At 35.5% G+C, this 14,996-nt stretch overlaps 1 protein-coding gene across 9 annotated transcripts in view; it reads left to right on the top strand.

The window, feature by feature from the left end:
* Positions 1 to 14,996, top strand: part of MACROD2 (mono-ADP ribosylhydrolase 2) — a 1,944,634-nt gene that overhangs the window by 377,211 nt on the left and 1,552,427 nt on the right. Inside the window, exon 4 of one of the 9 annotated variants that reach the window (XM_082743695.1) lies at positions 11,402 to 11,495. The exons of the other annotated variants lie outside the window; for them this stretch is intronic. Within the exon in view, the coding sequence (XP_082599821.1) occupies positions 11,402 to 11,463 (62 nt within the window). The 3' untranslated portion in view covers positions 11,464 to 11,495. Of the gene's footprint in view, positions 1 to 11,401; positions 11,496 to 14,996 lie in introns of those variants that run through there. 9 annotated transcript variants of the gene reach the window in all.

The following is a 14,996-nucleotide window of genomic DNA, read 5'->3' as shown; positions in this document are numbered from 1 at the left end:
AGTTATCCAAAATTATGGCCTCCAGCTCCTTCTTTATTTCTTATGTGTGTATTTAATAGAGAAATGTAATGACATATTTCCATTAAATCTTTTATAATTTAACATTGCCAGTCTTTAGAAATATAGATTCAAATCTCTTGTACTTTTCAGATTTTATTCATATTAGCTATTTGTTTCTTAAATTTTGGTGATTTAAATGTTTTATTGCTAATGCTTCTTGAAAATCTAGTCTTGCATTAAGAGAAGGTTTAAAATGCCAGAATACTTTGGTAAATAAAAAAAGTTCATTGTGATTCTCACATTATTTAAAACTGATGAGTATAGTCTAATTGATACTTCCAGGATTCAAATTTATAAAAATCTGAGATTTTAAGTCAGTGACATTTTATTAAAGAAGAAAACCATTGGGAAAGGAATTTTTGATTGTCAGGAACAAAGAAGAACTGATTATCATTTGAAATTATTAGTCTAGAGCTTTCTTTCACTTGACTAAAATTGAAAAAAGAGTGTTTTTGAGACAACTGTATGGGAGATCAAGGCTTTTAACATTTTATAATTGATACCAGCTGTAATTGGTGCAAGAAAAGAAAGTGAACTAAAGTTGTATTAATATAAATACAAATGTTTTGTCTCCCTCTGAAAGAAGGAAAGTTTTTGATATCCCCTGTTGTGGATATTTATTAGAGAAGAGTCCATTGCCAGCCTACATTCTGCTGCAGTTGATTTTTAAATATGGAGCTAAATGGGAAATGTTGTGAGTGATATAACCATCTGCCAAGTGTAAATGGAGTCAGAGCAAGTGGACAAAGTCTGCACGAAGCAAGGCAAATGCATTGGAGTACAGTCTGAAGGATTTTACATTCATGAAGCTGAGCCCAGTGTATAATGTTTATTTCACAAACTTGTAGTTCTTGTGCAATTTGGTTCATTGTAGCTCTTGTTACAACTGTGATAATTTTTGCTAAGTGAATTTAAATAACATCTCATTCCATTTTCAGATGTGCTTTCGAATACTAAGAACTTTTTAGGAGTGGTCTTTTGAAATCCTTAGGAGTTCTTTCCTAGCCAAGAAATTAGTTTTCACAATAATTATAAATTGGGAATGCAGGTAAGAGGAAGGAAGAAACACGAAAGAGTGCTTTATGTAATCCCACTCCTCTGCTCTGTTCAAAGGTGTCAAAAAGAAATCAGGGATTGTTAAAACTCATATTGAGGAATTTTAGAAGGCATCAAATTGGTGACAAGTTGCAATGAAAACTTTTCATTGTAAATGTTCTCAGCTAATAGTATGACATCTCATCTTAGTAATCAGTGAAGAAAAAGTTCTTTTGAGCAAAGAGAAGTGTATTCTAAAGTATTTTTTTGAGATGGAAATGTAGATAATCATTTAAGTAAAGTTTTAGCAGTAAAATGATACATCTATCATTTTTAGCTATATGTGTTATATAAATTTTATTGAAATGTAGATGGATATACCTTTATCAAATTACAGTTTTATTATTTCATTGCTGTTTACATTAACTTCCATTAACTCTGTTGTGATCCATAGTTTAAAATGGGCCACAGAAATTACTTTAATCATTTCACAATTTTAAAATAAGTATCAACATAAGGCTATCCTGTTCCTTTAATGGATCAGTTTAATCCTTAGTAATGTATCCCTTTAAAGTCTACATGTCAAAGATAGCATTTTTACTTGAAGAAAGTAAACATAAAAGAACTTTAAAGTTTTTAGTATCTGTTTCCTTTACTGATTTTAATGGACTTACAAAACAATCAAGGGCAGTGGGTGGCCTCTTAGTGGCAGAGCCAATTTTTAAGTGTGTGTTTCTTTTTCCATGTTGACTTCTTACCTGGAGCATATATGCTCTTTTAAAATTATTTTTGGCAAATTAGGTTATTGAAATGCAAAGCAATGGGATGTTTCCTTTCAGCAGTCAGCTTGAAAATCTGCCCTTTATCTATTTTCAAATGATTAAAAAAACAAAACATGTTCATGCTTAGATACACACTGCATATACCAAAAGACATGTAAAGGTATGTGGATTTTGCAGTAATAATTGTGTTACCTGCATATTATTAAAATTAAAGAACAAGGTATTTACTTTCACTTTATGCACATTTATTAGGGCTTGTTGGCACAGAGCTAGAACAGCTTATTTTTGTTGGGCAAATAATAGATCCTTTGCTAAACACATTTGATTCAATATATTATTTAGTTTTCACCATAGCCCTAAGGTACATATTATTTGTATCTCCATTTGCTAACTGAGAACATGAAGGCAAACAGAATGACTTACGCAAGGACATAGTCCTAGAAAGCATTAGCTTAACGAATGATATTCTCATCTGTCTGTTTTTACCTAAAGCCATGATGTATATATATAGTAGCATGCTATGAAATCTATCTTGTAGAATTCATAGTTTCCTAAAATACTACTGTGGCAATGATAGCTTTATCTCCATTGAATTCTGCCATACTCATTCTTCCAGATTTTTCTTGCTTTTCTCTGGTGGCTCTTAGTCTCCTTTGTTTTAATTACAGAAGAGAGGCCAAGGCCAGAGATAGATATGGCATGGGGGTATGGCTCTGGATGAGATCACCAAGACAGTATGGAGCAAAAAAAGAGTTGAAGATAAACCAGGAAGCCCCATGATTGGATCAAATTTATGCTTTTGGGAGAATGACTCTGACAACAGATACAATCTGCTGAGGAAAATATAGCAGTAAATTGCCACTCCAATTCAAATGTATGGTTTTCAAGATTCTTTTGCCAAGAGGGACTTGAGAAGACAAGCCTTGAGAAGTGATGACAATTTTAGTGATTCTTAGCTTTGTCTTTTGTTTATGGCTTCATCATTTATCATAATCCTTCTTTGAAACCATTTTTATCACCTTCTAACACTATGTTTTGGAATCGTGAAGGCTCTAAGTTTGTTAGCCACTCTATAAAGTGAACTTCCAGTGAAGAAGATATTATTATATCTGTTTAACAGAGGAAACCAAGACAGAATGGTCAAGGGGAGCCTGGGTGGCTCAGTCAGTTAAGCATCTGCCTTCATCTCAGGTCATAATCCCAGGATCCTGGGATCAAGCCCCACACTGGGGTGGGGTCCCTGCTCAGTAGGGAGTCTGCTTGTTCCTTTGCCTCCCCCGACCCCTACCCTGCTCATGCTCTCTCTCACTGTCTCTCTCAAATAAATAAATAAAATCTTTAAAAAAATAAAAAAGAATAGTCAATTTCTTAAACAGTAACAGAGCTAGAAAGAAGAGGCAGAGACAAGATGTGTTAGTGGTATCCATTAGCCTAGTACTCTTTCTGTTAAACTACAGTTGCCTTTTTTTTTTCTTTTTTTAAGATTTTATTTGACAGGCAGAGATCACAAGAAGGAGAGAGACACAGCGGAGAGAGGAGGAAGCAGGCTCCCTGCTGAGCAGAGAGCCCGATGCGGGGCTTGATCCCAGGACCCTGGGATCATGAACTGAACCAAAAGCAGAGGCTTTAACCCAGTGAGCCACCCAGGCGCCCCTACAGTTGCCCTTTAATGAGGTTAAGTTTTTTTTTTTTTTTCTCACTAGATGATATTGATGACTATTGATTGATTAATATGATCAACTTCTAAATCCCCTTCAGGTTATTCACTAGGATATTGCAACAAAGTAGATTTTTTCCTGATGACAGTTGCTATCTTCCTTAAATGTCAGATACTTTTGATTTTAAGTATATTTGATGGAGATCTTATAAAAGTATATGTCACACTACTTTGTTTAATATACCACAACAAAAGAGGAACCATTTGTTGGTGACTTTGGATAACATGAAGCTCATTTACTATAAGTTGATTATTTCACAAGGGCTGTTTGCTGTTTATCAGGTAGTTCTAGATTGTTATTCTGCCTGAGTCTTCACATCTGCTTTTTATATAGTTGGTCAGCCACTGTCCTTTATATAAAACTGTCATTCTTTTTTTTTTTAAATATTTATTTATTTTTAATTCAACTACAATTAACATACAATGTTACATTATTTTCAGTTGCACGATATAATGATTCAGCAATTTGAGTCATTACTCAGTGCTCATCATGATAACTGTGCTTTTAATCCCCTTTACCTATTTCACCCATCCCCCACCAATCTCCCCTCTGGCAAGCAACAGTTCTCTGTATTTAAGGGTCTGTTTGTTTTTCTCTTTATTTCTTTCTTTGTTTTTTAAAATCCACATAACTGAAGTCATATGGTATTTGTCTTTCTCTGGTTGACTTATTTTGCTTAGCATTATACCCTCTAGCTTTATCCATATTGTTGCAAATAGCATATTGTATTCTTTTCTGTGGCTGAGTAATATTCCATTGTATGGGTTGCTTCCATAACTTGGCTATTACAAATAGTGCTGCAATAAATATGTGGATGCATATATCTTTTTGAATTAGTGTTTTCATATTCTTTGGGTAAATACCCAGTGCGGAATAGCTGGATCATATGACAATTCTATTTTTAATTTTTTGAGGAACCTCCATACTGTTTTCCACAGTAGCTATGCTAGTTTGCATTACCATCATGAGTGCACAATGGCTCCTCCTTCTCCACATCCTTGCCAACATTTGTTGTTTCTTCTGTTTTTTATTTTATCCATTCTGAAAGGTATAAGATGAATATCTCATTGTGGTTTTGATTTGCCCTTCCCTGATGATAAGTGATATTGAACATCTTTTCATGTATCTGTTGGCTCTCTGCATGTCTTCTTTGGAGAAATGCCTGTTCATGTCTTCTGCCCTTTTTAAAATTGGATTATTTGGGGGTTTTTTGGGTGTTGAGTTGATAACTGTTTATGTATTTTGGATATTAACCCCTTATTAGATATATCTTTTGCAGATATCTTCTCCCATTTGGTGAGTTGTATTTTTGTTTTGTTGATGGTTTTCTTCATTGTGCCAAAGCTTCTTATTTTGGTATAGTCCCAATAGTTTAATTTTACTTTTGTTTTCCTTGCTAAAGGAGATGTATCTAGAAAAATGTTTCTATGGCTGATGTCAAAGACATAACTATTTATGCTAGAAATTGTATGGTTTCAGGTCTCACATTTAGGTCTTTAATCCACTTTGAGATTATTTTTGTGTATGGTGTAAGAAAGTGATTTGGTTTCATTTTTTTGAATATAGGTGTCCAGTTTTCCCAGAACCATTTGTTGAAGAGACTGTCTTTTTCCATTTCACATTATATATTCTTGCCTCCTTTGTTGGATAGTAATTGAGCATATAATCATGGATTTATTTCTAGGTTTTCTATTTTGTTCCATTGATATGTGTGTCTGTTTTTATGCCAGTACCATACTGTTTTGATTACTACAGCACTGAACTGCTGGGTGCTATCCCTGCATTGTCTCCTGAGAGTCTTTTGATGGTGGCGGGGGGTGGTTTGGGGCTGCTGTCAGACCAGATGTCTGCTCTTTGCCTGTCTGTTGGGGTTGCAGTGACTGTGTCTTTATCCTCTGAAGTTTTTGTTGGTGGGCTGGACCAACAGTCAGAACACATATCTGCCCCCAGCCCACTGCTGAGGCTGCTGTGGAACTAGTGTATGTGGTTATCTTTCCCTCTTTGTAGGGCAAGAGTGATTTTGCAGTGTTGCTGGCTGCTGTTGGAGCTGCTTGCACAATGAGATGCTTGTGGTAGCTTCAAATGGACTCCTGCCAAGGGCAGGTTGAATGGAGAGGTTAACTGGAGAATATGGGGGCAGGGCATGAGGTGTTAACAACTAGGTGGTAAGTGTTCATGCTGGTTCCAACAGTTGTCTGGGTATCTTGGCAGGAGGTGGGGGAGAGAAATTGTGCCAGCTCTTATCTTTGGGAAAGTCTCCTAAAGATGGCTGCCCCTCCTGCACACATTCTGATATTAATACATAAATACCTTTCCCAAATATACTAGGCACTTTCAGACTGCTGCTTCTGTGCTGTATTTCCTTGAGGCTGTTGGTTATGCTGTCTCTTTAAGGGTGGGACTGTTTCCTGTTGCCCTCTGGCTCTTCCAGAGCCAAGCCTGTTGTTTTTTAAAGTTCCTGGTGTTAAGCCTCACTGATTGTAAAAACTCATGAAGTTAAGCCTGGCTGGTTTTCAAAACTAAGCGTTATGGGTATTTTTTCCCCCAGTACAGATGTCTACATATGGGGTGCTTTATCTGGGGTCTCTTCTCTCCTTTCTTCATACTTGTGGTGTCCTTCTCTTCTATGGTTAGTCCTTCTAGGGTTAGTTTTGCATGTTAGTTTGTTTCCTGACTGTGTTTTCACCTTTCTTACCATTTTCAATGTGAACTCTTTTCTATGATTAACTGTGGAGAGCCTGTTCTGCCAGTCTTTGGATAATTTTCTGGGTTAGTAATACTGATGTGGGTATTATCTAAGTATTTCCATGGGACAAGGTGAGCTCAGGATTTGCCTACTCTGCTCTCTTCCCTTGAAGTCTAAAACTGCCATTCTTTAGCAGCCCCTTATAATTTGTTATTCCTGGTTAACATAACATTGTGAAACAAATATTGTGGCTCATAGAACTATAGCTTCAGCAAGAGTACACAGTCTATGAATGAGGGAAGACCTGGGTAATTCCTTTATGAATGTGGGCTAGTTGTACAGGTTTCAGTAAATATAGGCATTGTAGAGGGACTGTTTTTGGCCATCTTTTGGTTTGTTGGCTGGGTTCTAGAGAGTTAAATTGCTAGAAAAGTAGCCTGTGTATACATGAAGTGCCACTGAATGTTTTTTTCTTAGGTCTGGACCCCTACTGCCCGCCACCCCCACACCCCCTTCCTGTCATTATGACAAGCCAGTAACTTGAAACAAGTAGAGGCAAATCTATGTTATCAAAAAACAGTGTACTTTGAGGAACTTTTAGTTTATTAGGTAAGTTATCAAATGGCATTTGGATTAGATTAACAGCTTCCCTGAGTATGAAAGTAGGAGGCTAGAAATGTGCTAAGATTCTAAGATTAGGCCACCATTGGGCCTGTGTCTTTTATATTTAAGATGTTGAGAAGCTGGGGCACCTGGGTAGCTCAGTGGATTAAAGCCTCTGCCTTCGGCTCAGGTCATGACCCCAAGGTCCTGGGATTGAGCCCCACATCGGGTTCTCTGCTCAGCAGGAAGCCTGCTTCCTCCTCTCTCTCTGCCTGCCTCTCTACCTACTTGTGATCCCTGTCTGTCAAATAAATAAAATCTTAAAAAAAAAAAAAAAGATGTTGAGAAGCAGTAGAGCAGTAAATAGAACAACAGTCTACTTTTGGAGAAGTAACTGATAGTACCTTCTCAGGAAACCACGAATTAGTTTTATTGTCATTTTTTTCTCTCCCTTTCTTTTAATTGAGATGAAATTCATATAACATATGACCCATTTTATACTGCACAATTCAGTGGCATTTAGTTCAATTTTAGTGTTGTTTGACCACCACCTCTAGTTTCAAAATCTTTCCATCATCTCCAGAAAAACACCCCATCTCTATTTAAGTATTCATCCCCTCTCTTCTCTGTTTTCCATTAATGGTAAAGTTACCATTAATCTGCCTTTTGTTTCTATGGATTTACCTATTCTGGATATTTCATATAAATGAATCATACAATGTGTGACCTTTTGTATCTTTCTTCTTTCACTTAGTATAAACTTTTCAAGGTTCATTCAAATTGTGCATAGATCAGTACCTCACTTCTCTTTATGTCCGAATAATATTTATATACATCACAATTTATACATTTATTCATTTGTTGATGGGCAGTTATGTCATTTCTACTTTTGGCTATTATAAATAAGGCTGCTATAAATATTTGTGTACAAATTTCTATGTGCATACACATTTTCATTTTTTCTGGGTATATATCTAGGATGGAATTCCTATGTCATATAGTAATTCTTTGTTTAACTTTTAAAGGCTTTTGTAGTAGCGTGAAGCCTAGCCTCACAGAATGTGTTATGAAATCTTCACTTCTGTTTTTTTGAAAGAACTTGAGAGAATTGGTGCTAATTCTTTAAATGTTGATAGAATTTACCAGTGAAAAACCATCTGGTTCTGAATTTTTCTTTGTTTGGAGGTTTTTGAATAGTGATTCAGTCTCATTACATTTGATTTTCCTTACTCACAGTAGTTATTTTTATAAAGTCACTGCAAATACTGAATTAGAGAATATTGAGCCATTGCTTCTAGTAGAAAAAGAGGGTTATGTTTCTGGGAGCCTCTGGTCACAAATTTTTGTCAACCAATCACTACATAACTTTGTTTTGTTTATGTATCTCCTGTTTATGTGTGTGTGGGTACATCTCTTTAAAGACACCTATTTAATATTTATTTCTACAAATATATACTTATTTTCTTTTGATAATAAAACAGCCAACAGAGTTTAATATTATCTGGACCTTGGGTTAACATTACTATAATTTATTTAGCTTTTAGCATCAGAACAATGCCTTCCACAATAGTTTTTGTTATTGGTTGCCATCTCATGAGTCCACAAACTTAGCTGCTTTTCTATCTTTTCATAGCTTCATCACATACTCTAAATGTTATTTAATGCTTTCTGGAATGGGCTAACAAAGAGATTGGCAAATGTCCTCTTCCTTTATTTGGATGTACCATATTATTGATTCATTAACATTGAACTCACAGCCAACAGACTATATGGCTGATGTCTAAACATCAATTTTCTCTGAAAGACCCATCACTTTTTGCCCTTAGGAACACTAGCCTGCACTTCAATACTATTTAAACAGTTAAATCACTACCAAAGAGCACAAAAAAAATTTTTTTAAGTAGACTGAAAAGGATATTGAATAGGCGAGCTTAAACAAGCAAGTAGAGCTTTTTTGACCTCAGTTGGGAATGTGCTTATCAGACAACTGAAATTTTTTGCCGAATGCACACAAATGACTGTGAAAATGCTGGTGAGTATGGCTGTTGGGGTTACAAATAAATACTAGTGAGCAGGTGAATTTGCAAATACGGAGTCCATGAATAAAGAGGTTTGACTATTTTTAAAATATTTTTTCTGTCTCTCTCTTTTTTTTTTCTTCTTTCTTCCTTGTGGGACATTCATGATGCATATGTCGATATGGTTGATGGTGTGGTGTTCTTTCAATGCTTTGTCTTTCTTCGATTAAAAACAAAATTCTTTTGGGATGCCTGGGTGGCTCAGTTGGTTAAGCGGCTGCCTTCGGCTCAGGTCATGATCCCAGCGTCCTGGGATCTAGTCCCACATCGGGCTCCTTGCTTGGCGGGGAGCCTGCTTCTCCCTCTGCCTCTGCCTGCCACTCTGTCTGCCTGTGCTTGCTCTCACTTCTCTCTCTATGACAAATAAATAAATAAAATCTTTTAAAAAAAAATTCTTTTTTCCTTTCTACTCCTCAGATTGGGTAATTTCAGTTATTCTACCTTCAAGTTTACTGGTTTTTCTTTTGCCTGTTATAGCCACTGAACCTTCTAGAAAAATTCTGATTTGAGTTACCATATTTTTTCAGCTCCATAATTTCTGTTTCATTTCTTTTTATAATTTCTATCTTTATTTATGTTCCCTACTTGTTCATACATTATTCTCCTGATTTCCTTTTGTTCTTCCTGATTTCCTTCAGTTTCCTAAGCTTAAGACAGTAATTTAGTGTTTTGTATAGTTAAGTCCAATAACTGGGCTACCTTAAGAATTGTTCCTCTTGGCTTCTTTTTCTCTGGTAAATGGACCATACTTTCCTTTTGCTTTGCATGCTTTGTAGTTTTTTGTGGAGAACTGGACATTTAGAATATTGTAATTTGGTAACTGTAGAAATCAGATTCTTGCCTGTCACTTTGGATTTTTGTAGTTACTTGAAGTCTGCAGTAATCCATTTGCTTAGTGAATTTTTCTGTTCGACTCCCCCAGCCTAGCATGTATTCATTGTCATGTGTAGTCATTACAGTTCCCTGTTCAGCTACGGATATTACAGAGAATTCCTTGAAAGCCTGGATACAAAAAGAAAAGAGAAAAGTATTCTGTGTCTCTAAAATTTTTTGACAGATGCTGCCTAGGAAGCTTCTTTAGCCCTATAAGTTTGAAACAATGGCTGGCCTCTGTGCCAGTGATTCAGTGAATTGACAGATCAAAATACACAACCCTAGTTTTTGTTGGACAATGTCTTTATTTCCTGACACAGGTAAGTTGCACCAAGGAAACTATCTGACCTTCCCATGGCTTCTTGCCATGAGGATGGGATTGGAGGATGATAGCTGCTATGTGATATGCCAAATTTGAGAAAATTTATCAGGAACTTTACTACTTTTTTTTTTTTTTAATTTTTTATTTTTTATAAACATATATTTTTATCCCCAGGGGTACAGGTCTGTGAATCACCAGGTTTATACACTTCACAGCACTCACCAAAGCACATGCCCTCCCCAATGTCCATAATCCCACCCCCTTCTCCCAAACCCCTTCCCCCCAGCAACCCTCAGTTTGTTTTGTGAGATTAAGAGTCACTTATGGTTTGTCTCCCTCCCAATCCCATCTTGTTTCATTTATTCTTCTCCTACCCACTTAAGCCTCCATGTTGCATCACCACTTCCTCATATCAGGGAGATCATATGAGAGTTGTCTTTCTCTGCTTGACTTATTTCGCTAAGCATGATACGCTCTAGTTCCATCCATGTTGTTGCAAATGGCAAGATTTCATTTCTTTTGATGGCTGCATAGTATTCCATTGTGTATATATACCACATCTTCTTGATCCATTCATCTGTTGATGGACATCTAGGTTCTTTCCATAGTTTGGCTATTGTGGACATTGCTGCTATAAACATTCGGGTGCATGTGCCCCTTTGGATCACTACATTTGTATCTTTAGGGTAAATACCCAATAGTGCAATTGCTGGGTCATAGGGGAGTTCTATTTTCAACATTTTGAGGAACCTCCATGCTGTTTTCCAGAGTGGCTGCACCAGCTTGCATTCCCACCAACAGTGTAGGAGGGTTCCCCTTTCTCTGCATCCTCGCCAGCATCTGTCATTTCCTGACTTGTTGATTTTAGCCATTCTGACTGGTGTGAGGTGATATCTCATTGTGGTTTTGATTTGTATTTCCCTGATGCCGAGGGATATGGAGCACTTTTTCATGTGTCTGTTCGCCATCTGGATGTCTTCTTTGCAGAAATGTCTGTTCATGTCCTCTGCCCATTTCTTGATTGGATTATTTGTTCTTTGGGTGTTGAGTTTGCTAAGTTCTGTATAGATTCTGGACACTAGTCCTTTATCTGATATGTCGTTTGCAAATATCTTCTCCCATTCTGTCAGTTGTCTTTTGATTTTGTTAACTGTTTCCTTTGCTGTGCAAAAGCTTTTGATCTTGATGAAATCCCAATAGTTCATTTTTTCCTTTGCTTCCCTTGCCTTTTGCGTTGTTCCTAGGAAGATGTTGCTGCGGCAGAGGTCGAAGAGGTTGCTGCCCGTGTTCTCCTCAAGGATTTTGATGGATTCCTTTCGCACATTGAGGTCCTTCATCCATTTTGAGTCTATTTTTGTGTGTGGTGTAAGGAAATGGTCCAATTTCATTTTTCTGCATGTGGCTGTCCAATTTTCCCAGCACCATTTATTGAAGAGGCTGTCTTTTTTCCATTGGACATTCTTTCCTGCTTTGTCGAAGATTAGTTGACCATAGATTTGAGGGTCTATTTCTGGGCTCTCTATTCTGTTCCATTGATCTATGTGTCTGTTTTTGTGCCAGTACCATGCTGTCTTGATGATGACAGCTTGGTAATAGAGCTTGAAGTCCAGAATTGTGATGCCACCAACGTTGGCTTTCTTTTTCAATATCCCTTTGGCCATTCGAGGTCTTTTCTGGTTCCATATAAATTTTAGCATTATTTGTTCCATTTCTTTGAAAAAGATGGATGGTACTTTGATAGGAATTGCATTAAATGTGTAGATTGCTTTAGGTAGCATAGACATTTTCACAATATTTATTCTTCCAATCCAGGAGCATGGAACATTTTTCCATTTCTTTGTGTCTTCCTCAATTTCTTTCATGAGTACTTTATAGTTTTCTGAGTATAGATTCTGTGTCTCTTTGGTTAGGTTTATTCCTAGGTATCTTATGGTTTTGGATGCAATTGTAAATGGGATTGACTCCTTAATATCTCTTTCTTCTGTCTTGCTGTTGGTGTAGAGAAATGCAACTGATTTCTGTGCATTGATTTTATATCCTGACACTTTACTGAATTCCTGTATAAGTTCTAGCAGTTTTGGAGTGGAGTCTTTTGGGTTTTCCACATATAGTATCATATCATCTGCGAAGAGTGATAATTTGACTTCTTCTTTGCCGATTTGGATGCCTTTAATTTCCTTTTGTTGTCTGATTGCTGAGGCTAGGACCTCTAGTACTATGTTGAATAGCAGTGGTGATAATGGACATCCCTGCCGTGAGGAACTTTACTACTTTTTCATTCAGCCTTCTGGGTGCTGCCAATGTTTCACTAGACTTAAGAATCCTGAAAAAGTTTATTCTGACAACTCTTGACACTTCAGTATTTGTTTCTGTAGACAGATTAATATCTGGAGCATCCTACTCTGCCTTATCTCTGATGTTACTTTCATCCGATTTTAAATTTCTTTTTAGTAATTACTTTGTAGATTAATTTTACATGTTGTTTTTGGTCATTTGGAATTTCATAGTAAGTAGTTAAAGTCATTTAATAGTAGAGGTGAGTTAAAATGGGAAAATGCACATAAAATGAAACATTTGATATCATGGTTTTTCTTTTTATGGAGCTGATTTAAGTGGCATGTGGAGTTTTCTCATTTATGAAATAGTTTCAGGTTTTAGAGTCTAAAACTGGATGAACTTTTAGAGTTCAAAAATTACAGAAGGATGTGGGAAACATTGTTCAAAGGTACAGGACTATTACGTGATTTCCAAAGAAGGCTATAGTTTTGGGACCCTTTCTTGTACATGTGTCATTCATAATGATGATGGTATAGTCATGGTTATTTCCCTAAATTAACTATACTCCACATTAAAATAATTGAATAAATATGTAGGAAATATTTCCAAATAATAAAGGGCACATAATTAAACTTTAAATAGCTTATCTTTAAGCTAATCCTAAATTTATTTTTCTATGTTCCTATATAAAACATTGTTAGATAAACTCAGCACATGTTTAAACCTCATTAAAATATCTATTCTTTAATGATGAATTTGGAAATCCATTGATTGCACAGTAGACATTCAGTACCTATTTCATGATGAGGAAGACAAGAAAAGATTTTTTTTCTTATCTGTAAAGGCTATTGTTTTACAGAATTACAATGGGACTAAAGTAGAATCTGGAAAGAAAATTACTTCTTTATGTAATCTAAAGTATGGTGAATAAAGAGCTTTTTAAGTAACTACTTTGGCACTAAAGTTATGAAAACTTTTGGCAGTGAAATCAGTTTTGAAAAAAGATAAATGGAAATATCTATATTAAAATCTGATTGCAATCTGTAGTTTTCAAATGAAAACATTCTTTTGAAACTTAAAGAAATTATCTGCCTTAGGAATGTGACTTTTCTTTTTTTCCTCAGTAAATAAACCTCCATAATACGTTTGATTTTTAAAATTATTTATTTAATGATTTTGTTTATTTATTTGACAGACAGAGATCACAATTAGGCAGAGGCAGGCAGAGAGAGAGAGGACAATTAGGCTCCCTGCTAAGGGGAGAGCCCGATGTGGGGCTCAATCCCAGGATACTGGGATCACGACCTGAGTCGAAGGCAGAGGCTTTAACCCACTGAGCCACCCAGGCACCCCTATTTTTGACTTTTTTAAAAAAAAATTGTCATTCTCCTTCCATAGGGAACATTTTCATATTTCATCAATACCACACAAAACCAAATTAGACTTTCTAATGAAGTCCCAAATAGAAACTTAGATACTTTCAATTGGACTTGGTATGTTTAGTGAATTGTTACATATTTTAAAATTGTACAAAACTTTACTTTTCTTCCTTCTTCCCTTTGTTCCCCCCTCCCCCATCCCTTCCTCTTTCTTTTCCTTTCTTCTCTCTCTCTCTCTCCCTCCTTTTTTGTATTTTGCTTTTTATTCTTAAGGTATGATATAATGTGGCTTGCATATATGAATAGATACAATTGGACTATTTTCTAAACTCTTATATGATTTCAGATTATTCTAACTCATTTAGGTAGATCAGAAGTTGATTCCTTTTAGAGAGTTTTTAGTATTAGAAGCCACTGAAATACCAGTTAGTGTGCTAAAGTTGGACTTTACCTTGTAATACATGATAATTAAATCCCAATATCAAAGTATATAAATTAAGATCAGGAACATTTTTAAATAATTTAAAAATAATTATATAATACATTTCTAGTTATGAGAAGTATTTTATTTTTTGCCTTTAGTTAAATATTAGAGCAAGATACGTATTCATTTTGTCATATGTTATAAAAATGGCTTGATCATTAGACATAAAAAATTCTTTCACAAGAACAATATTTAAATTCATTTCTGAGAAAAAATAGCATAAGATGATTTCTTTGAACTGTAGTCTTGACAGTTTATGAAGTTTATGATAGTAATAAAGATGGTGGTAGTGATGATGGTGATGATGGTAATGATGAGGCAGCCACCTCAACAACATATCTATGATTTGAGTACATTAACATTTTTAAAATGTGTGATCCCTTATTATTGATAAATCTTATTTCTATGCTGTAATTTAGAGATTTAACTTTTTAAAGTTATATATTGAAGTGTTATTAGCAAATTAGATTGCAAACTTGGAAAGATTGTATATTTTGGTAAGTGAAAAATAATGATATATTTCAAATTCTGCTAATTCTCTGTTCAATCAAGGATTAAGCTATTTTAGGGTTTATGAGTAAAATTTAAATTTGGAAACTATGTTGGCTTTTACAGAGAGAAATATTTCTTAAAATTAAAAACAGCAGAGTAAGGTAAAATATCATGCTATATGCAAACACATCTCACGAGAGTGGCCAT

This window comes from Mustela nivalis, assembly GCF_964662115.1.
Source record: "Mustela nivalis genome assembly, chromosome: 8".
NCBI classification, from domain to species: Eukaryota; Metazoa; Chordata; class Mammalia; order Carnivora; family Mustelidae; genus Mustela; species Mustela nivalis.
This window is presented reverse-complemented; position numbering and strand designations above follow the sequence as displayed.